The sequence below is a fragment of the Centrocercus urophasianus genome, unplaced genomic scaffold (assembly GCF_019232065.1).
Source record: "Centrocercus urophasianus isolate 14NV4802_14NV808 unplaced genomic scaffold, USGS_Curo_1.0 seq_12, whole genome shotgun sequence".
Lineage (NCBI taxonomy): Eukaryota > Metazoa > Chordata > Aves > Galliformes > Phasianidae > Centrocercus > Centrocercus urophasianus.
In genome coordinates this window covers 4,105,461-4,128,345 of record NW_024884364.1, presented here as the reverse complement: position 1 = coordinate 4,128,345, position 22,885 = coordinate 4,105,461, and the positions used below count along the sequence as shown (strand labels likewise).

Sequence of the window (22,885 nt, the reverse complement as noted above, 5' to 3'; positions counted from 1 at the left end):
CAATCTCTTTTTTTTCATCAGGGATAGGAAAGCCCATCAAGTCCACATAAGCCAGAGCAGAACAAACCTCAGAAAGAAATGCCAAGATATAAACTCTGAGCTTAGTCTTAGACTTCACATCTACTAGGCTTCCTTGGCTTTTAATAAATCTTTAATCCAAAGCCAGTGGTTCTTTTCCACTGTGTAAACATTAACTTTCAGGTCAAAGGGAACACAGAAGTGCATGATTTAATTACGCACTGTTTTATTTCATGGTCCATCTCCTAGTCAAAAGAAATGACTGTTTTGGGTTCACACAGCACTGACTTCTGTTCAGTTGATCTAGCCAAGAAAGAAGCTGGATTTTTATTTATGTGTTTGTACTGCATTTGATATCTCGAGAGAAGGCTGTGCTGAGGAGGAATTTGCCTGCTCACTTTCATTAGGTGTGGAGCCAGAGTTTCTGTACATTGACAAGCCCAAGGGGCACCACAAAATCTATCTCAATGAAATAATTTCAAAGCAGGAAAAAGACAATATGCCTGTACTTCACGTTATTTGCAGTAAAGGTTGGCTAAGAAACTGAACTGACAAAGATAGAATTTGCGGTCTCTGAAGAGCACACATAGTTTCAATAATCTAAACCAGCTCCCTTCTAAGTATTCTGGGGGACTTCTCCTCAGAGCTGTATTAAAGAACATCTTTCAGAAAGCTAATTCTACTCTGAAATAAATCAAACAATGACAAATGTGCTTTCCTCTACTGTTTCAGGTGTTATCACTCTCACTGTTAGGAAACTACATCTAATTTCAAGATCTGTTTAGACTCTGGTTCTGAGAATGCCAGTTTATTTCCCACACCACATTCCTCTCACTACATTGAAAAGATATGCATTTGAATGGTGGAGTATTTGGTGGATAAAGAATTGGTTGGTTGGCCACAGCCAGAGGATTATGGTAAACTGCTCTGTGTCTAGGTGGAGGCCAGTGACAAGTGGTGTCCTCCAGGGGTCTGTCTTGAGATAATGCTCTTCAACATCTTTATCAATCACATAGGCAGAGGGATTAAGTACACCTTCAGCAAGTTTTCAGATGACACCAAGATGAGTAGTACAGTTGACACAATAGAAAGGAGGAATGCTGTCCAGAGAGACCTGGACAAGCTTGAACAGTGCATCCAACTGAAATGAGGTGCAACAAGGGCAAGTGCAAGGTGTTGCACTTGGGTCATGGCAGTCCCAGATAAGTGTAAAAACTGAAAATAACTCCTTGAGAGCAACTCTGCTGAGAAGGACTTGGGGAGTGAATGAAAATCTTGATACAAACCAAATGTACCAAGTGTATACTTGCAGCTCAAAAGGCCAACAGTATCTGGGGCTGCATCAAAAGAGAGGTGGCCAGCATGGTGAGGGAGGTGACTTTTTCTGCTCTGCCTTTGTGACACCTCCTTTGCAGTACTGCATCTGAGCCTGAGGCCACCAGTACAAGAAAGACACAGAGCTGTTGGAGTGGGTCCAGAAGAGGGCCACTAAGATGACCAGAGGGCTGGAGCACCTCTCCTATGAAGAAAGGTTGAGGAATTTGGGCTTGTTCAGAGTAGAGAAGAGAAAGCTCCAGGGAGACCTCAGTGTGGCCTTCCAGTAGTTGAAGGAAGCTTATAAACAGGATGGAGACTGACATGGTCTGATAGTGATAGGATGAGGGCGAATGATTTTAAACTGGAAGAAGGGAGATTTGTATTAGATACTAGGAGAAAATGTTGTACTCAGAGGGTGTGAGGCACTGGAACAGGTTGCCCAAAGAAGCTATGGATGCCTCATCCCTGGAGGCATTCAAGGTCATGTTGGATGGGGTCCTGGGCAACCTGATCTGGTGTGTAACAACCCTGCCCATGGCAGTGAGGTTGGAACAAGATGATCTTTAAGGTACCTTCCAATCCAAGCCATTCTATGATTCTTTAATGTTATGATTGCAGCTCTGCCTGCACAACTGCAAAGCCTGTATGCTGCTGTTAGTGATGTTGATGTTAGCGATGAAGAATTAGCTCCTTCACTGACCATTCTGATGCACTATGAAGAAAGCAAAGGGGTCCCATTCTTCATTTTCCCTGTTTGCTGATCACATATTACAACAAACTACAGTGGTGCAAATGGATAATGCTAAGAACAATACTTGTTTGTAAAGCCAGTGTTTCGGCTATGTAGTGGTTTCTCACTAGGTAGAAGATCTTTGTAGTTGATAGGACATTTGAAGAGGATTGGGACTTATTTTTGTCCTCCTTTCCCTCTTCCACTTAACACCTACCTGATGTTCTTTCCGAAAACAGTGCCTGTCAGAGAACCTAATACACAGTGCTGCAGCAAAGAACACCCTAAGGAAAACTTTACCTCTGAGTACTTTCTGGTAACTTGCCAGCCAGTGACAGGTTCATCAATAATGATAATGGCATTTGTCAAAGAAAACTAGTGCACTAAGCTGTAGACATGCTCAGCACTATAAAGGAATCAAAGAATCCAGTATCCTCTTATGGAAAGTAAGACGGAACAAGAGCTCTAATGGGAAGAGCTGGCTAACAAAAGAAAGGGAAATAGAAAGATTAAGCTCTCTTTGCTGAATAGCAGAAGCAGCTTTTCTCCTGGTAAAGCCTGTCACCTCCTTATCAACAGAAAAATGATGACTCCAGCACAGACTTCACCACACCTGACTGAAAAAAATCTATTGACTGCAAACTCCGGCACTGCAGTTCATATCTCATTTGTCATAAATGGAGCATACTGAAACTGCCTCTGCAAATATTATCAATAATGAAAACTGACATTAAAGTTGCCCCAAAACCCCATTACTGCATAGGTTCAACACGCTTTAAGCCAGAGGCACCTTTGCTAAAGACTGCTGTAGAGCAGGCAATCCCGTTGTTTGCTACTAAGCTGAAAACAGCTGAAGAATTTAAGGTTACTTAATATATATTAAGTTTCCTGTATTTCTGTTCAGAAATCCAGAAGGCATTTCTGAGGATTTTCCATATTTAGGACATACTCATGCTTCTATGCCCTCAGTGAAGAAGCTGGACATAAACCAACCAGAATGTTCTGCCAAGCCCTTTGGGAAGAAAGGAGGATCAGTGCTCATTTGCTATACCTCTCACCTGTGTACACGTTGAAGTCTTTCACACCTTGAAATACATCTATGAACTGTCTTCCCTGACACTTTGCACTAAGCATTAGGTGCAGACATCTGGGAACATATTTCTGAAAATAGAGATGGAGAAGTTCCAGTTTAGACAAAAGGGGTAAAAGTGTGTGCCTGTGACAGACATCAGGGAGACAGGAGAGGGAGAGAACAAGAGAAAAACAGAGACAGGGAGAGATGCAATGGGGGACACAAAAGACAAAAAGTCAGGGACAGAAAGTGAGAAAGCAAGAAAGACAGCAAGGTGGAAAGAAACAGAGACAGGTGGAGGGGAGGGGGAGCACAAAAAGAATAGGGACACAGAGAGGTCAGACAGGGAAAGAAATCAGGGACTAATGGAGCTGGAAGGACAGAGAAAAGGCAGACAGTAGGCTCACACAGGGCATGAGGAGGGGAAGGCAGAGAAATGGAAGTTGAAACGCAGGAGGAGCCAAGCATGGCACAGAGAAAGTGCCTGGTGCCACAGCCTCAAGCTTGGAGCTGCAGTGTCATGTTGGCAGCTGAAAAGGATGAGGGGCTAACAGCAGTGAAACAGATTCTGGTTTCTTAGTCTGATTTCTGAAGTGGACCTACCACTTCTCTTAAAAATAAATGTAATGTTAACTTCCTCAACATACATGACTTTACTACATAACAAAGAAGTTGTTTTTTCCTAAAAGGAAAAAAATACACATAATTGTGGCAACCTGCTGACATTTAAATAAATCAGAATCTTAATCTGGACTGGAGATCTATGTGCATTAAAATAACTAAGATGTTAGATTCACAACACTGTGTTAACGCGGGCATAAGATGATCTAGCTAGTTACTCTGGCTTGTAATAAATAAAAACCAAACAGAACCAAACAGGGTTGGGCTGCACAATGAACCTGTAGGAGAAAGATGAACATAGCTTTTCTCTAGTGACAGTTTAAAACTAACGTTCAACCAGTTTAAGAGAGGGACAAAGCTGAAGTGTGGAAGGGATGGGACAGTGAGTAAAGGTAAAATCAATGGAAAAAAAAAAGAGCTGGGATGGCTGTCCCACATCTGGATACACACTACACATATTGAGCAGGCTAATGGTGCCTGCTTGAGTTTATACCCATTCTAATTTGTCTAATTTATTACTCACTACCCATTCTGCCGCTCTATTACATTTAGCAAGAGAGAAGGTATTGCTACAAATCAAAATAGGATGGAGTTATTTAAAGAGATCTAAAGTGTATGCGAGCCGTGTAAACGCAGAAACCACAAAATAGGGATAGTGCAATTATCCTAACCCCAAGCATGGGAAAACTATGAAATTTCAGGATTATATTTAAACATAGCTAGGATATGCTAACACCTTTAGTTCAGTCCTGATGAAATGCTACAAGTGGGTAAAAATACTTGGGAAAAAAACACACATACGTAAGTATTTTATCAATCAATCTGTTCGAATCTGGGACCACGAATACTAAAATGCTGTAATCATGGTCAGATGGGTCTGCAATCATTTTTCAGGGCTACTGACAGAGAACACCACAGAAATATAGCCTTTCCCTTTTAGAATTATAATCAAATGACAGCTGTCTAAAGGATTTCTTTGCATTAAAACTAACCATATCAAAATTATGACAGTGTTTATGGCAGAACAGAGTTAAGGGTGGTGCTAATGGAATATTTTCACAACAAAGAGTTTGGAAAAACTTTTGTTCTCATTTCAAATTAAACATACACACACACATATATATATAATTCTGTATGTCTTTAAAAAAGTAAACTCTTTAATTCCCAGTGTATTGAAAGCACTACAATTTGATAAACAGATACATCAAAGCCATGCCTCCATTAGTAGATGAGATAGTGAGACTGTCCATGAAGTCACTTGTCAGACCACACAGCAAGTCAATTCACTAGCAAATGGAAATAACCTGGCATGGACAATAAATATTTGGGAGAAAAATGAACACAGCTTTTTCTGATGACAATTCAAAACTAATGTTTAGACATTTTCAGGCCATCCTGAGTTATATGGCTCACAGGTAGATGAATGAGCCCAAAGAAACATAGCTGGGCCTATAGCAGGAGCCCTGCCCTCAAGCAAACTTCTCTCTCAATCTGCTAACCTCCTACTGCTCGCATACATACTCTACTCTTTTCAGTATTGTTTTCTTTGCCTTCTCTTCTTCTGCCCTAATGGTATCTATTTCTAATGTGCTCCAACATCCCAACTGTCATAGCTTCAGTCTCACTTGAGGGACAGGTCCTATGCATTTTTTCATGTTCCTGGAGTGTGAACTGATTGCTCACACTATGACTTTGTTTCTTCTTTGGGGAGCCTCAGGAGAAAGTGCTCAAACACAGCTGAGTTGGAACTAGGACTTCCCTACAACATGCTAGACAATGTTCTTTTATTGATTAATTGAAGAGGGCTACTTTGGAAAGCTGTTTCTTACAAATCAAAGACCTGTGCAACTGTTGTTTCATGCAGCATTTTCAATTAAATGTCCTTCCTTACTTTGCAGCACTGCCAATTCTCTTGAAGGAGCCAGAGGGTGAAGGAAAAAATCCTCCTTCCCAGCATTCTTGTCCTATTCTGCATCTCCTTGGTAACAGGAGGGACTCCAGTTCTGATGACCTTGAGAAAACAATTCTAGCTTTCATTATCAAAGGAGCAGAATCAGACATTGGCACTGTCCTGATCTGCATAGCTCACGGATTATTAGCTATGAGTATTTCAGTACCTTATTTTTTCTGCTCATAAACTAAGCGTAAATATTTTATACACGCACCTGGAAACTTAATGCACTCACGTTAGCACATATCCAATTTCTGAAAATGGCCTCAGGAAAAGAAAAGTATTCATATTTTTAATAAGCTAGACTGGTATACCTAGCTGTCATTTTTGTGCCTGATTAGTAGCAATAGGCAGCTTTCCATTTATTTCCAGGCAGCTGCTAGAGAAGGGCTGCAGGCAGATGTAATCTGGAGACTGCAGAACTCAGCTCACTGTCAATTTCACACCAGCATTTTACTTTCGTCTACATCCATTTATTATTAATCTGTATTTATATCTAATTCCAGCTCTTAGTTAGCCTTCACCAGAGGCTTAACCATTAGCAGTGACTATGAGGAAGGAGAGAAAAGCAAAAGAAAACAATAAACTGCCATGAACCAGGTTCTCACCACTCTACGTAACTGTGGGGAGGTGAGAAACTCTACAAAGCTTGGGCTATTTACAAAGCCAAGAGCAGACAAGGCCAATACACTTTCCACATTCTTAGCACTAAATATGAAAAGGGAACATCACAGAATGTGCTTTATAGTCATACCTCGTTTCTACTTTTTCAGGGCTTTGTATCTCTTTTACATTTCTAACCATTTTAAGGCTGGATGTTCTTATATTTCACATTCTCTCAATCCACTAAGCTCTCAGACTCAGTAAGACCATGCCACATTTGTTGCATATAAGCACTATACAAAAACCTTACTTTTTCCATCAACTTTCAAGACATCAACCTTTAACTTAACACAAAGTACAAGAACACTCAATTATGAAAAGATAAACAGAAGTGTCTGATCTACTTCGTCATCTCTAAAGTAAACAATTTTAATTTAAGCAGCAGAATTTGTTTTCCACTGGTGATTTTTTTAGGCTTCAAATCCCTTTTAATCTTTCACCTATCACTTTTATCCCTTTTCAGTATGGCTGAATATTATATTTCAGGTGAAACAACACCACACATTTAATGACAGCATTCTATTATCTTCCAGACCACCCCTTACTCGTTCTTACATTTTGCTCACTTGTTTTGTTCATTTTATTGTAAATGAGAAGCCCATTCAGTATCATCTTTCTGTTAGAGGTAAGATGAATGTAATTCATTGCAAAGACTATCCATAAGTCTCCCAAATGGAGAAAAAGATATCAAATATACGTGCTATGCATGACAGCTTACCACTGCACTGTGGGATGCACAGAATTTATTGCACACTTTCCCCAAATGTTCCCATATCTTCAGGCAATCTTAAGAAGGACTTCAGGTTTCAAGTTAGGTTTCTGGACATTCTTCCTAATGTCTTTTCTGGCAAAAGTAGCCTCAGCAGTATACCTGGCCAAAGCATGATTTCATTTTATTCTGCTTGACATAAGAATTATTGTCTTCAAGCACCTGGTGGGAATGAGAATGTTGTCAGAAACTCAGAGAAGTCATCTTCCACATCTCTTCCAGCGTTCAGTCATAATGAAGGCTCTTCAGTGTTCCTCCTCCAAATCTCTTTCTTTCCGAGAAGCCAGGAATCTACAGACAAAAAAGATAACTTGTTAGAATTAGCAGGAGTTTCCCTCTCACTCATATTCACGTTCCTCTTACTGCACCCACTGCAACAGTGCCATCCTCTTCCACACTGTCCCCAGAATCAGGACTAAAACACTTCAGATTAGTACTAGAAAAGCATCAAACAAGATGTCAAACTATAGTATGGATCTTTTGTCCTGTAGAGCTCCTTTAGGAGCATTTAGGCTTTTTTGGCAAGGTGTACAATGAATCCTAAACCCCTTAATAAGAGATTTCAAAGTCCGTATTTTCCCCAGATTCAAACACATAAAAGAATTTCTCCTCCATTCATTCTTAAAACTATAATATATTATCACCACATTCTATTAAACAACTGTTGAGACTTAATGTCTCTAACCTGAGACAGCAGTATGTCATAGTACACTTCATAGTACAGTTGAAAGTACGATGTTATCAGTTGGTGAAAGCTTTGAGAAAACCATCAGAATAGAAAAAGCTGCAATAATACAAAGGATTAGCACTCTTATTTTTGCAGACTATCTGTATACACTGGTTACGTTGTGACAATGAGTGCTTACCAAAAAAAATCTACTCAAAACCATCAAAAGCTTCTGCAGTTTAACCATATTTCAAACATTTGCAATCTAGTAGAGCCACAAATCACCCAAAAGAAAGAGATATGCTGCTCTCTAACGCTGTATTAGATGGCTGTCCTATTGGTGACTCTTAAAACTGTGTGATTATGATTCAGAATAACTTGAATGTCTAACTTGACATAAGCAGAAACAGAAGAATCAGTAAGCATCCATATTCTCATAGGATATATGAATATTAAAATGGAAGGTGTCAGCCAAGCATTACAGATCATGCTAGGACAATAAAGGTGTTTGTGGTTGATATGGGGAGAGAATGCAATTCACACTATGACGTAGACTGATGGGTTATGTAACTCATTGGTAAGCTGAGACAGCAAAGAGCTTAGCCAAAATAAAAGTCCACTACAGAAACACAAGTTAAATCTAGTCAGGCTTAAGACTAAGGTATTCACTCAAGAATTATTTTGTTCAAGCCTGAAAAGCAGCAATTCCTGAGAAAAGCCAGGTAGTTTTACACAGAATTTCATCTAATCCAAACTGCTTTGGGAATTCAGAAAAGAAAAATGCTGACATTATAACTCAAAAGTAGAAAGACAACATAGCTAAAAACTTATCTGCTTCAGCATTTTCTATATCAAAGCCAACTAAGAGTAACAATTATTTGTTTATATGAGATCTGATCGAAGCTCAGCTACAAGCTATTTGAAACTTATTTTTCTTTTCATCCTGAAGAATTCTATTTGCAATAAAAAAAAGAACAACAAAACACAAAAGGGATTGAAGAAACCCACTGTAGAAAACCCAGAAAGGCATTCATAAGATACACATGACATAGCTCATTTCAAACACCAACATTATGAGTTTATACTGAAGTCACCCATTCTAATTTGGATTTTGTCTTTAAACATGGGTGCCCATAGCTTAAGGTTTGTTTCAAGCTTTTGAGCTGTTGTCAGTGAGGCAAATGAAAGTAGTCACCAGCAGGCTGTAATCTTTGGCACGAGATCATAAAGAATGTAAAGTTAATCTTTGGCTAGCTACTAAAAATGATCAAATAGGAAAACAAAAACCTTACACCATGTAACAAACAGCACACAATCAGATTTCTGCATTGAGCTAGTATTCCCATGAAAGGGAATTTTTCTAGAACTTGAGTAGGAGTGGAGAGGGGACAAAAAAGGGAATCTTGCAGAACTGAAACAGAAAAAAAGCAAATTTATTTCTAAAAGGCATAAGAACATGCTCACATAAGGGAAGCATTTTATAATTCCAAGTTCATTTTTTCCTGCTCTCCCAAAGGGGCTTTCAGCTCAGTTACACTTAGTAATACATTTCACACTATTTCTGTGGTGCTATTCACCATAATTTGCAAGCACCTCACAGACCTGATGAGTAGAACTTCACTGTTTCCTGCATGTTAGACAACACATGAGAAAACAGGGGCAATAAGAAATTGAAACGACTGGCCTGTCGAGGTACTCATTTGCCTTGTTCTTTACCAACTGTACTGGAAAGTTTATCTAACCATTTAGGAATTAATTACAGTATGGTATCATATTGCCATTTTTTTCCTGCTGTTCCACTGGTTCTATGGAAACTACCCGTACAAAATAAATAATGCTAGTTTCATCTGTGCAAAAAAAGCCTTTTCATTGACCTTCATGACAGCATCTCTGGCTTAAACTTGCAAGCTGACAGTCAGAGGCTGAGAGATTTGAAAGAGATCCTGTTAGCCCAATTTATTTAAAGTGATTACTGCTGATCACATTACAAACATTTCAGGTGACAGAAGTCAGACAATTTTCAGCCTAGCCAAAGCAGTTGTGCTCCCACAGATAAAAAAACCGACCTCAACTACCAGCATAAATTAGCATAAATTAAAGTCACACAAAGTCCATGTTTTACACAAGGTCTCTACCAGCAGTTCACGACAGTGGGAGAAACAAAATAAAAAAGAAAAAATTACAAACCTGATTGCTATCTCTTAAGAAGTATCTCTTCTCTATGACCTGGAAAAACAGTGAGAGAATAATTTTAGCAGGCACAATATATGCATAACCTCAGATTTCAACCAATACTTCACACATGAGCAGTGAAACTCATGGCTAACAGGGGAGAGATCTGGACCCAAGCCCTATGCTCTAGGCCTACTGCTTTAATTACAGTGCTTTATTACACACTGAAGGAGTTGCCACCTTCAATGATTCCTGGTAAAGCTGTCATCCTCAACTTCTATACAGCAAATGAAAGTAGTCCTCCTTTAATAATGGGGGTGATTGGTGTCTCCTTATTGCATCAGAATGAAAGTTACTCCCATCTGTCTCTGCAGGTGCAGTTGCCACAGAAGCTCAATCTGCAGATGTCCACTGTGCAATAGGTGAGGTTTGACAGAAGGTAGCCATACTTGCTCTCTGAAAATGATTCACAAACTGTCCATGTTGAAGGGCACCTATGCAGCTACCACCACCAGTCTAAGAATCAAAAAGCAATTTGTATCATTTTGTATAACCTGCACCCTCCTCCCAAGAAAATTCAGGCCGAATTTCGTTTCTGAAGAATGATCTGTTACGGGACATCATCTGTTTCACTGTGATCTCTTTGTGCAGGGGATGCTAAGTGCCTTAAGCCAGAGCAATCCTGTCATTTTCACAGCAGGTCTTGATGCTCTCTTGTTGAGGAAAGAAAAGTAAGGTACTAAATTTCTTCATTCCTGAAGTTTGATTTAACTAGGAGCGATAGAGCTAACCATCGTCTATACAGAATCACAGAATGACAGAATGGCCAGGGTTGGAAGGGACCTCAAGGATCATGAATCTCCAACCCTCCTGCCACATGCAGGGCCACCAACCTCCCCATTTAATACTAGACCAGGCTGCCCAGGGCCCCATCCAACCTGGCCTTGAACACCTCCAGGGACGGGGCATCCACAACCTCTCTGGGCAGCCTGTTCCAGCACCTCACCACTCTCTCTGTAAAGAACTTCCGCCTGACATCCAACCTAAATCTCCCCTCCCTCAACTTAAAACCATTTCCCCTTGTCCTGCTGTTATCTACTCTTTCAAAGAGTTGATTCCCCTCCTGTTTGTAGGCTCCCTTTAGGTACTGAAAGACTGCAGTGAGGTCACCCCGCAGCCTTCTCTTCTCCAGGCTGAACAAGCCCAGCTCCGTCAGCCTGTCCTCACAGGGGAGGTGCTCCAGACCCCTGATCATCTTTGTGGCTCTCCTCTGGACCTCTCAACAGCTCCCTGTCTTTTTTGTACTGTGGCTCCACACCTGGACGCAGTGCTCCAGATGGGGCCTCACAAGAGCAGAGAGGGACAATCACCTCCCTGTCCCTGCTGGCCACCCCTCTTCTGATGGAGCCCAGGATACCATTTGCTTGTCTTGTAACTCTTCGTGTTACCCTAGCTCACTGCAAACCCTCTGGTCTACCAAATGATTTCAAAAGTATACGCACTGTTTTTGCACAGTTGTGAGCTGTTCTTTATTAGTACATACAGATAAAAAATCAAATTTTCAAGTTGATCAAAGATCTCCATGAGAAGACTAGCCTTTGGCCTGCCCATACCTGGCTTGAGTTATTCAAATTCAAAAAGCACAATGTGAAAGGAATAGGTGTCTTCCATGCTCAAATCACAGTGTTCAATACACAGAGCAGTAAAGCCTAATTTAATTGACTTACCTTATCAAAAAATCTGCTTAGCTTGACAGCATTGGATGAGCCTGCAGCCAAGTAACGAGGATTGGTGCAATCCTAGAACACAAGAAAGTCAACAAACCAAGCACAAGAAGATCAGTGCAATGAAGACATACAAATAGAAATTATCATAACATTTTTCCTCAGCCATGCACATACCGCCAATGAAGGGAAACAGTCCAGCTGCTATTATTTCATCTCCAAAGTCATTTGAGAGAAAAATGGATTGAGAAGAAATAAAAACAAAAACCTTTGGTGTTTTAAGTTCAGCTAAATCAAAAAGTTTCCTTTTCCTCAGAGTTTTGGGAATGAGAGGTTTGAAGGCAAAATCAATTGCTTAAGAGAAGTAGCATTCAAGTGATTTCAGAGGTGCAGTATCAGAAGATGATACAGAAATAATCCTAGCCAGGTATCATGAAAGGTATTGGTTTGACCTGTGGACCAAAGCTCTCTACTCATGAAAGGCATGGAAGCAGCAGCTTTCCTTAGTATTGTCCTTCATCTAGATCTTTGCCTGGAGGGTAGACTCCTTACACTAGAGGTAAAGTCAATTCTACACTGCAAAGTAACTAGAGAATCCTGATTTCCCCTATGCTCTCCATATCTGTGTTCTGTCACCAGCTATAAAGTCAGCTAATAATTTGTACTGGTCACATGTTCATGTGCAGAAACATTTACACAGCACACTGACAATGTTAAAGACTGTAATGTTTTGGCTGGAATAGAGTTTATTTTTTTCACAGTTGTTTGCATGATGCTATGGTTTGGATTTGAAAACAGTATTGATAACACATCGATGTTTCAGCTATTGCTCAACACTATCTACAAAGCATCAAGGCCTTTTCTGTTTCTTGCTGCTGCGCCAGCAAGCAAATTGAAGCTAGAATGAAGCTGGGAGGAGACACAGCCAAGAAAACTGACTCCAACTGACCAAAGGAATATCCCAGACCACACGGCATCATGCTCAGCCATAAAAACTCTGGGAAAGGAGAAGGAAAGTGGGGACACGAGGACTGATGGTGTTTATCTTCACAAATAATTGCTACATAAGCACGATAAAGCCCTGCTTTGCAGGAAGTGGTTAAACATTTGTCTGCTGAGGGGAAGAAGCAAATGAATTCCTTTTTTGCTTTGCTTGCACAGTTTCCACTTTCATGTTAAACTGTCATTACTTCAACCCATGAGTTTTCTCACTTTTATCCTTCTGATTTCTCTCCCCCATCCTATGGGGTGAGAGTGAGCAAGCAGTTGTGTGGTACTTAACTGCCTGCTGGGGTTAACCCACTACACATATGTATCCATATACAGAAATAAATCATATGGTTATTTCATTCAAAAATATTTCATTCAAAGATATTCTGTGTTGGAACTAAGAAGAGGGAAAACTTCCAGTCACCAATTCCAAGATCAGCAGCTTTATCTAACCCCTCTATCTTTCTACAATGAAACAAAGACCATCATTTCATCACATAGAGGTGTCAGCTAATCAAAACATGCATGACTCCAGCACTACTGAGAAAATCTCTGGAACTGCAATTTTTGTAACAAGTTTTACTTAACAGAAAATCAGAATCACTGCCATATAAAAGAAAAACACTGGTGACAAGGATACTAACCAAATTTATCTCTTCAGCATTGAAATCCTCAGCCAAGAAAGCTGTTCTGGTCAAAACTTCATTACGCTTAGTTTCTGGGATCTGATCCAGCTTAGTTCCTATTACCAGCAGCGGAATCTGGTTATCAGCAAACTGTTCACGGTCATAGTCACTGAAGGAAACAAACATAATCCTGAATGGAGTGAGGGTCATCTAAGTGAGCTTAGGGGCACCATAAGATTCCCCGTTCCTTTCAAATAAGAGCAATTTATCAACATTATTTATCTGAGAACATGCTGTATGCGCAAATTAAGGCTTCAGCATCTAAGACCCTACACAGAAATTGAAGGAAAAAAGAAACCATGGATTGGATTTCTTCTCTTCATAGATGACTTGCAGGTCAGAAGAAATGCTAGGTAGTTTAGACAAGCAAGAAAGAAACAGGGGCTTCATTCAGTATTATACCAGGCATATGCAGCCATCAGAGACTCAGCAGGGAGCAGCATCTCTGAACATCCAAAGTTCTGACATTTTTAAGGCAGGAAAATGAAATAAATCACAACTGTGAAACATTATCCTTTCCCACATTAGATCAAAAGGGCTGCAATAACACTGCTGAAGTGTCAAGTTACTAATTTCTACATTCAAGTAAAGGTAGTTACTACACCCTGAATTCCAGTTTCCATTCCAAGCTTTGATTCAGGTATGAATTATGATCAAAGATAATCTTTATAAAATAAATTATATAGTAATTAAACATCTTTACAAATCCATATACCAAGCATTGCCCTTAGGATACCTGTCAGTTTTACTTAAGACAAGCTAAAGTGAAGTAATTTTATGAGTAAGAGCAACAACTTGATCAAGTAATTGGTAGGAGCTGAACATCTGTCCCTGAAGTGAAGGTTTAGAGAAATCTTAAGTTTGCTTAAATGGAAGCCCTCCTTTCCTTCTCCCACGTTTCTACAGAAGCACCTGTGTACCAGCACAGGCAGATAAACAATGTAATCTATCCACAAAAAGCTGCCCTTTGTTATTGCTTCTCTGCTCATGCATGTGGTTTATCAATGATTTGATAACCTCCTTGATTATGTATATAACACACAGAGAAAGAAGAGGACATACTTGACAAGTTGCTGGAAAGCTTATTATTAACACATTCTTTACATGGAGATCTTTAAGCTCTTTTTTCAGGTACACTCCTGAAATGACTCCCATCCACCCAAAAGTGAACGCACTTGGTCTTGGTGCATTCAGGGGAAGCCCTTCCAAACAGAGTCATGCCATTCCATGACACTTACTGTACAAGGGCTTTGCGTCTCTTCAGGTATCAGGGAATGAACACAGACAGAGGCCTCAGGCAAATAAAGGGCACGGTAAACATCTTTTCCCTTAAAGCAAGGTCTCTGCTATGCAGTTTGGGAATCTACTGAGAGAATGGCCTCATCAGCAATGCAAAAAGAAAACTCCAGTGATTTTCTTTGGTATGTCCTCATTTTTTATTTCTTTCTTAAAATTCCAGCCACATCTAATTTCGTGTGGTTTTCACACTTTGGGATGAACGAAGACTCCCACAACAGCTTAGAATTACTGTGCACATACTGTGTATGTTTTCCACTCACCCGTTTGTCACGAGAACTCCTGTTGGAGCGACATCTCTGTTGAGTGCTTCCAAAGACCAGCGATATAAATTCTGGGATGATTTCTTGTTGGTTAAGTCATGCACTAAAATTATCCCTAAAGTGAAAGAGTAGGCAGCAAGATGTTATTTAATGATGTGTGTCTTTTTCTTATCTTCACAAAATGACATCTGCAGGTCCCCAGATGTCTAACAATCAGGAAAGGGAAATATAACCAGTTCAGTTACAGTAAATAAGAAAACCAGAAAATATTGCGATGCAACAGTTGTTGGGTTTTGTTTTTTTTTTCTTCCTAAAGTTGCTTATCAGGAATTGGATAAGAACAAAAAGAAAATCTCACAAAAAAGGGAAAACAACAGCCACCTCAGGATTTAATCTGCAAGTGGCTTGCATACATTCTCTGATTCTGCTCTGCCTAGTCTTAAGGATACAGAAACTCGATTGCTGCAGCAGAGAAGTCATCCTTTTTCTGCTTTGCCTAATTAGTAAATGTAACCATTTTTTTGGTCACACCATCTGAGAAGTCCAAAGGTTCTTCCTCTGTTTTGAAGGGTTTACACAGCGCTATTGCTTTCCTGCATTTTCAAGAACTGATGCCAAGTACTTGGGGAGGTATCCACAAGAGAAACTCACAGACTTTTACAGTCCACTAAATGGCTGGTAGAAATATGAATGAATATGATTTCATGTATTTAAGCTTCCAGCATTTTTCATCACTATCATCTTTCACAACGTAAAATCAGAGAGAGGAAAATTGCCAGCCAAACTTCCTAGCAGTGCTATTAACAGACACCCACTTCTGATAACCACAGTTCCTAACTCCATTACCAATTCCTGCTAGCAAATTTCTTCTATTTATTCACACCTTCTGAAACCTGTGGAATGTTCCCACTTCCTCCAGACTTTAAATCGTAATTAATTCAAGGACCAAATGGCATAATATCCTTATCAGGATTTGTTTTAAACACATTTAACAGCACATAGGTGTAGAATACTAGTCATTTTATCTTTTACCTTAATTCCTAAAGATGCCACCCACTGTACACACTAAGAACAAACACATTCTCCACCACCTCACATTACTGTTCACATAGACTCAGTGCTATGAGATTTCCCATCATGTCACAACCATATCCTTATTTCAAAGCACTTATCTTAGTAATTGCAGGAAAAGACAACTCAACCGTCTGCCCACCTCTAGCGTAGGAAGAAAAAGCATGGCACAATATAACTTGGCCTGTGTCAACAGATTCATAGGCACTGCTGCATAATCTGTGAGAAACATACTCAACCTCCAGACACTCTTCCCTAGCCATGTTTTTGATAGGTTGGTTCCCTTCTCTGCTTCACTGAAAGCCTACACAGATAGCTGCACCAGCAGAGAAGACAACATCAAAAAAGAGCGAGTAGGACCAATGACCACTCAAGGAAAAGTTCCTCCCACAAAATGTCTGCAAGTCACGGCCTTGCTGCCTGTTCACTGCCCTAGACTATCACAATCCACACATCAGATGCAGGAACAACCAAGCTGAAGAGCTGAGGTAGACTAAAGAGTAAACTGTATCAAGCTTCAAAGTACCCAGGTCTCCCTGAAAGCCAGCAACCAAACACCAACTGTCTTTTGAAGCCCAGTAAGGTGAAGCAGTCAGGCAGAAGGAATGCATTAATCTTCTCTTCTTACATCAGGTGAGAAGCAATCTGTGAGACAAGCTCTAGCAATGGAATTTATTTAATGAAAAAAACCCCAACAACCCAAAAACCACAACAGTGCCAAGGCTAACTACCAAAGCCAACAGTTTTCATATGCAAGCTGGCTAGTTATATCATTTGGGCAGTAAAGACAAATAGTTTTATTTTAATAACTTCATCGATTATAACATACATAACTTTGAAATTTCATCACCTAATGTGCTGTTTTAGGATATTTCCAAGTCTGACCTATACAGGCTGGCATGCCTGCAAGTTAAGCGTCAAAAAGAACTCATTTTTTTTCATGTACAGTAGAAGCTTATTTTGAGGCCCTTGCTTTGAGGACACAGCTCAAATCAAATCTTATTTAGGGATGTCTGGCTAACAGTACAAGCAAGAGATACCTGCATACAGTTATCCCTTTGGAAAGGGGAAAGAAATAACTGATTAAACAATCACAGAGCAAAAAACTGCTTACTATATAGCTTAAAACATTACTGAAGGCTCTCAAATGACGAGGAGCAAGAAACAAGAGTCAAAGTGAGAGAGATTCATAAGCAGATGTTAATCAGGTATATATCTATTTTCAGTGATCTGTCCTTGGATGCCAAAAAAGTAATAACCGAAATGCAATCTCTTATTTGCTACCTTAGTGATACGGATGAACCACCAGACCTTTAAGCCAGTATCTCAAGGGAACAGATGCCATCCTTTCAAATGGCATAAAATGTAACTTTCCACCAATCTTGCAAGTTGCAGATTCAACTACTACTAATCACTTGACAAATTAAATGAGCAGAAGGCAAGATGGTTATCAGAATATTGCAATTTTATGGGAGAAGAGTTCAAGTTTGTCATTGTGGGATATAACTATCAAAGTTCATACCATAATTTCAAGTTCACATTTATAAATTCAAATAGCTATTTCTGCACTGTAGGTTTTGGAACTAGACAGACATGAAAATATAAATTGTATATCTGCACATACATCAGGCCTGGAGAGGTAATGGCAGCCTTTTATGTCTGCATGCATAGCTGAAAAGGACATCACTGGAACACTGCAAAGATTCCTCATTGCGCTAGCTGCATGAGACTGAAGGGGAAGGCTGATGAAGCTCATTTGTACAGGTTTGCCTAAAATACCTTCCCAGTTCAAAATTGAATTCTAAGAATGCTAGTTTTTTTTTTTTTTTTTTTTTTTTTTTTCTTTATAAATATGCTGGAATCAGAAAAGAGAATGGAACAGTCCTCATCTAGCCTTAAAGGAGTCCTGCTCCAGAACCAAGAGAGCTCTCAACAGTAACAAGTGACAAAAAGAGATTGATACCAAGCAAACTTACCATTCAGTGAGTTATAAAATACTGCTCTTGTGCTTTTCACACTAGTGGCACTACCCACTGAACCTCCAACATCCCACAGCTCAATATAGTACGTCTTCTCTTCTGGAGTCCCTTCTTTGTAGTCATGGATCTAATGGAAAATTCATATCATACACAATCACAGCATCAGTTTCTGGGCGTTAATCTGTACAATACAGCTCAAAGGACTACAGCACTTGGACAGAAAATTGCAAATTTTAACAGTGGCAGCAATTTCAAATCTCTCAAGTGGAAAAAGACTGGGTGGACAGTTAGGATATCAGAAAATGCAGGAAACACTGATGAAAGCGTTCATCATTGTGCTGTGAGGATTGCACTTAGGGAGTCAGTGGATAACCTCATCCTCTGCAACGAGCAGGAAGGGAGACATCACACCGAGTACCCTCAAGTTCAAGGTGAGAGGGAATGGCCTTAAATTGCACCAATGGGGAGGTTCAAGAGGAATAATAGGAAACATTTCATCTCAGAAGGAGTGGTGAGGCAGTGGCACAGCTGCCCAGGGAGGTGATGCAGTTACTGTCCTGGAGGTGATCAAGAACCGTATGGATGGCACTGAGGAATGTGGTTAGTGGGCGTGGTGGGGATGGGTTGGAGGTTAGACTAGATGATCTTAGTGTTGTTTTTTTTCCAGCCTTAGTGATTTCTGTGCTTCTACAACGAGGTACCAATTTTTCCCCAGAGCATTTGGCAGCCCGGCACCTACTCGCACATCCACCGAGCAGCCCACCGTCCAGGACGGGTTTCCCAGCACCTGGTTGTGGCACAGGAGGTGCACGAGAGAAGACTTTCCGACACCTGCAAAGGCACACAGAGGACAATGTCGGTTAACCTGGCTACCGCACGACAAAGGGACCAACGGGGACCGGGACAATCAGCCCCAGAGCGGCGGTTAACGGCCAACTCTTAAAAACCCAGCGGCCGGGTCTTGCGGGGATTCTTCCACTCAGGCAGCGGCTCACTGCGCATGCGCCCCGGCTGCGGGTGGGGGGCACGGGAGAGAAGGGGGGCGCCCCAGCCCCGCGCTGTGCGCGCGCGCATCCTGCATCGTGCTGGGGGAGGGGAGAGGGGCACGCACTCACCGGAGTCGCCCAACACCAGCACCTTGACCCTATCCAGAGCCGCCATCTTAGTCTACCTAGCAACAGCTCCCGCGCGTACCAGCCTTCTCGCGGTGCGCTCAAGCGATTCGCTGGCTGCTCGAGCGAGAGACGCGGCGCTCGCTTTCTATTGGTCGAACTCCCACCTGGGCGGGGACCATCTGGGACTCTGGGAGGACGCGATTGGTTCGCGCAGAGGGTCGGGAGTCTCGCTGACGCAAGCGGCGCGCAGTGCTGACGCAAGCGGCGGAGCGGCCGGAAGCACCGCCCGGAGAGGGAGGGAGAGCTGGCAGCGGCGGCAGGTCAGTGCCGGCCCGGGCAGGCCTCGCGCGGGGCCTGCCGCGGTGCGCGCCGGGAGCCGGGCCCGGGTGGTCGGGGCCCCGCCTGGTTAGTGCGGAGCACCCACGGGAGCCGCGCTGACCGCATCTTGAGGGGCTGCTCCTCTCCCCTGCTTCGGCCTGGGCTCTGAACCGGCACCAGCCTTGCTTCCTGTGTTCTCTGTGGTGGCTTCATTTTTCTGATTTTTTTTTTTTTTTTTTTTTTATGATACTGCTCAGCCTCTCGAGTCTCCCATCCCAGAGGGCCTCGCAGAACCCGTTGTTGAAAACCTCGTTTGTAACAGCCGGTAGAGCATAGGAGCCGGTGCACGTGGCGTAAGGGGTGCTGTTCTGATCTGGGCTGCCACGGCGGTGTAGGAGGCCAGCCCAGCTCCTCGTGTGGGGTTAGGGCTTCGGATGTGCCGTGCTAAAACATCCAGGTTGCAGCCAGACGAGCCTGGTGCCTTGAGACCGCAAAGTGCTGCTACCGAAAGGCACGTGCTTAACCTCCCTCTTGTGCAGGTGTTAACCAATACCTTAGCCTGGGTTCTGCTGCCATCCACTTCAGAGGCTCGCAAAGTATTTTCTCTGTGTGCAGTAGTTTTCCTCTTGCTTCGTGAGGTTGATGCTTTCCAGGGGAGCTGATGAGTGTCTCATCTCTCGGTAGGCTGTTAAATCGATCAATCCTGTCAATCCTCTGTCATCACAGTTGGCTCAGAATAAAGGAAGATCAGCGTTATGAAGAGAGAGTTCAGCAGTGCATTGTTAGGGTGCAATTTAATGAAGTATAGGTGATTTAGCATCTTTCAGCCACAAAAAGTTGAGTTTCTCTTTCATGCACTGGCATCCTCTCACTTTTGGCTCTAGGGCTTATCATAGTCTTCCATGCGCAGGCTCAATTGACTAAACTGTTGAAAAAAAGGCCTTTTTTTCTGTCTTTAGTAATTTAAATTGATGCACAGAAAAGTACCGTGAGTGCCAGAGCTGACACGGGAGAGGGCAGGACCATGTGCTTGGAAGAAGGCAGTAATAACGAACGAAGGAAGTTTTACCTACTGCTCCCTTTAGGATGCTACTTCCAGTTCATTTTCATGGAGGCTGCCTCAGGAAGTTCTTCAAAGCAAGAAGCCAGATGAATTAAAGCTAATCTCCTATCTTGTAGCTATTTAGTTTATCTGTTTCTTACTGTTGCTTGCATATACTTACGTACTACACCCTGATAAACTTTTCTGAGCCTAATACTTTCATATACTTTGTTATGACTTTTCTGAATATCTGAAAGTCCGACCCATGTTGTGGATGCCCCATCGCTGGAGGCATTCAAGGCCAGGCTGGATGTGGCTCTGGGCAGCCTGGTCTGGTGGTTGGCAACCCTGTACATAGCAGGGGGGTTGAAACTAGATGGTCTTTGTGATCCTTTTCAACCCAGGCCATTCTATGAATCTGTCATTTTTGTAATCTGTCTTGGTGAAAGGCATGATGTACTAGGTCTTTTCAATCTAGGTTATGAAAGGGAATTACTGCTTCTTTCCAGCCTGAGGTTTAACCAGCAGCACTGGGTTAAGCCCATTGTACTCTAAGTGTAATCACGATCTCTAAGGCTTGATATTTTTGAGAAAAGGTTTTTTTTTCATAAAAAATAAGAAAAAAAAAAAAAAAAAACAACAAAAACATTGTCACTTGATAATGTGGACCAGAGCTGGGAAATCTAAAAAATAATGAGTGTACTTCTGCTAGTACACACATAAGGAATGCTTTACGTTGTATAAACTAATGATGTCCCTGCTTAGAGTATCTTTTTGCTACCACCTGCGGAAGGTTCACTCTTCTGCATCCTTAACCATGCTGTCTTCTATCTGCTTTGGATATGCTTTAGTCTAGTAATTTAAGTCATGTGGTCTTTGAACTGCTCTGCATCTAAAATACCATAATTTTTTGGGTTGTTTTTTTTTTTTTTTGTGTATGTGTGTTGGTTTTTCAGTTTTTATCAGCTTGATTCACCTCACTACATAAACAGCTAATCACTGAAGTCAGCACAAGGTGGGAGTTAGATTGTAGCTTCAGGCAGCAAAGGAAGAGGAAAATCTCTTTCTGTACGAGGGAATAGTTTAACTTAAGCTGTAACAGGAATCTGTATCTTCACCATTTTAGATGCTAAGTCTTACCTTCAGTAAATAGTGCACTTTGGTACACTCCACTTTTTTTTTCTACATCTATAACTGAACAGTTTGTTAATGCTACTATGCCTTTGATGTACTTTTGAATATATGTTTGTATGTATACATACACATAGGTAGTCCTTAAATTCACTGATGTCTTGCTATTGTTATGTGAGGTTAAATCATGAATGTGATGACGACTGCAGGCTCAGAATGTAATTCTCAAGCTTCTGCTTGCACGGTTGGGATTTGTTGCCTTAGTTGAAGTTCCTTGTATTTTTGCTGAGAAGATTAGGTGAAAACATCGTATTTTCAGCTGGGCTTTTGTCTCTCTCCAATTTATAGGAGGGAGAGGAGGTTCTTTCATATCTGTATACCTGGTGTGAGACTAAGAAACTGTGGTTCAAATGGTGGTTGACCAGTTTATTACAAATCTTAATCAGGGAGATGGGGGAGGGGGGAAGAGCGGTAGAAAAGATAGAAAATGGAAGCAAGGAGTCTTTGTAGGAAGCAAGAGATAGTCACCACCATGGATCCAGCATGGTTTGTAGTTCAGTCATTGATCTTCGGTAGTGGTGAGTTGTCGGGAGTCGTTGTTCTGTTGATGATGACGACGACTTTTCAGTGGTAGTGCCAACAAATAAGTCCAAAGTGGTTGAGTCAGCTCTCATTGGAGTGCAACTTCTGGCTCTGGGATCTCAGCAGAAACTCCTTTGTTCCCATCCTCCAGGCCTTGCCAGCAGATAAGAGGGATGCCCACCTGCATCCTGTTTTTTGCAGGACACGATGGTATCATTCCCCAGTTTTCCCGTACTGAGCTGAAGCTATTTAGTCAGGGACCTGATCTTCTACCAGTAAACACTCCTGAGCACTCTTTTCCAGAGGCAAGCAGCTCTGGAGGAAGGTGCTTTCCAAGTGTCTTCAAAGTGATGTTGATTGTCACACAGTAGCACCCATCGCTTGCCTCCTCAATAAATCAGTTAGAGCCTTATTGTAAGAAATACCTCAGGAAGCTTGTTTGAGCCAAAAAAATAAAGAAGGATTCTCACAGCTTTTCAGCCTTTTTTTGTGCAGGAGTGAATAAAAGAAGTGAACTTTAAGAAGAAGAAAAAGGTACCGATGGCCTATAGCCACTTGGTTTTTGTTTAAGGAATGCCAATAGAAGACGGGATTCTAGTGCTAGCAAGCTTGTTTTGTTTTGTTTTGTTAATTTTCTGCTGTAATACTTCAGGGCAGGTACTCTTGCAAACAAAGTGAATGATTTCACATCAAATACAGGCAGTGTTC

General features: G+C 41.4%; 2 protein-coding genes across 3 annotated transcripts in view; one reads left to right on the top strand and one right to left on the bottom strand.

Moving 5' to 3' along the window:
• Positions 1-4,881: 4,881 nt before the first annotated feature.
• Positions 4,882-19,214, bottom strand: RABL3 (RAB, member of RAS oncogene family like 3). Its single transcript, XM_042810887.1, has 8 exons — positions 19,105-19,214; positions 18,729-18,820; positions 17,987-18,116; positions 14,940-15,054; positions 13,339-13,489; positions 11,708-11,779; positions 9,996-10,034; positions 4,882-7,432 (listed from the first exon to the last, which is right to left on the bottom strand). The coding sequence occupies exons 1-8, from the start codon at positions 19,148-19,150 to the stop codon at positions 7,367-7,369; spliced, it is 711 nt and encodes a 236-aa protein (XP_042666821.1). The 5' UTR covers positions 19,151-19,214; the 3' UTR covers positions 4,882-7,366.
• Positions 19,215-19,356: 142 nt separating this feature from the next.
• Positions 19,357-22,885, top strand: part of GTF2E1 (general transcription factor IIE subunit 1) — a 51,805-nt gene continuing 48,276 nt past the window's right edge. The window contains exon 1 of one of the 2 annotated variants that reach the window (XM_042810395.1): positions 19,357-19,424. The gene's annotated coding sequence lies outside the window, so the exon portion shown is untranslated. Of the gene's footprint in view, positions 19,425-19,648; positions 19,934-22,885 lie in introns of those variants that run through there. The other variant, XM_042810396.1, reaches the window with a different exon arrangement.

Coding starts and splice junctions, on each gene's coding strand:
- RABL3 (XM_042810887.1), bottom strand. CDS start 19,150: ATGGCGGCTCTGGATAGGGTCAAGGTGCTGGTGTTGGGCGACTCCG. Junction 11,780..13,338: donor ATGCTGAAGAGATAAATTTG/GTTAGTATCCTT, acceptor CTTGTGTTCTAG/GATTGCACCAATCCTCGTTA. Junction 10,035..11,707: donor TAAGCAGATTTTTTGATAAG/GTAAGTCAATTA, acceptor CTGTTTTTCCAG/GTCATAGAGAAGAGATACTT.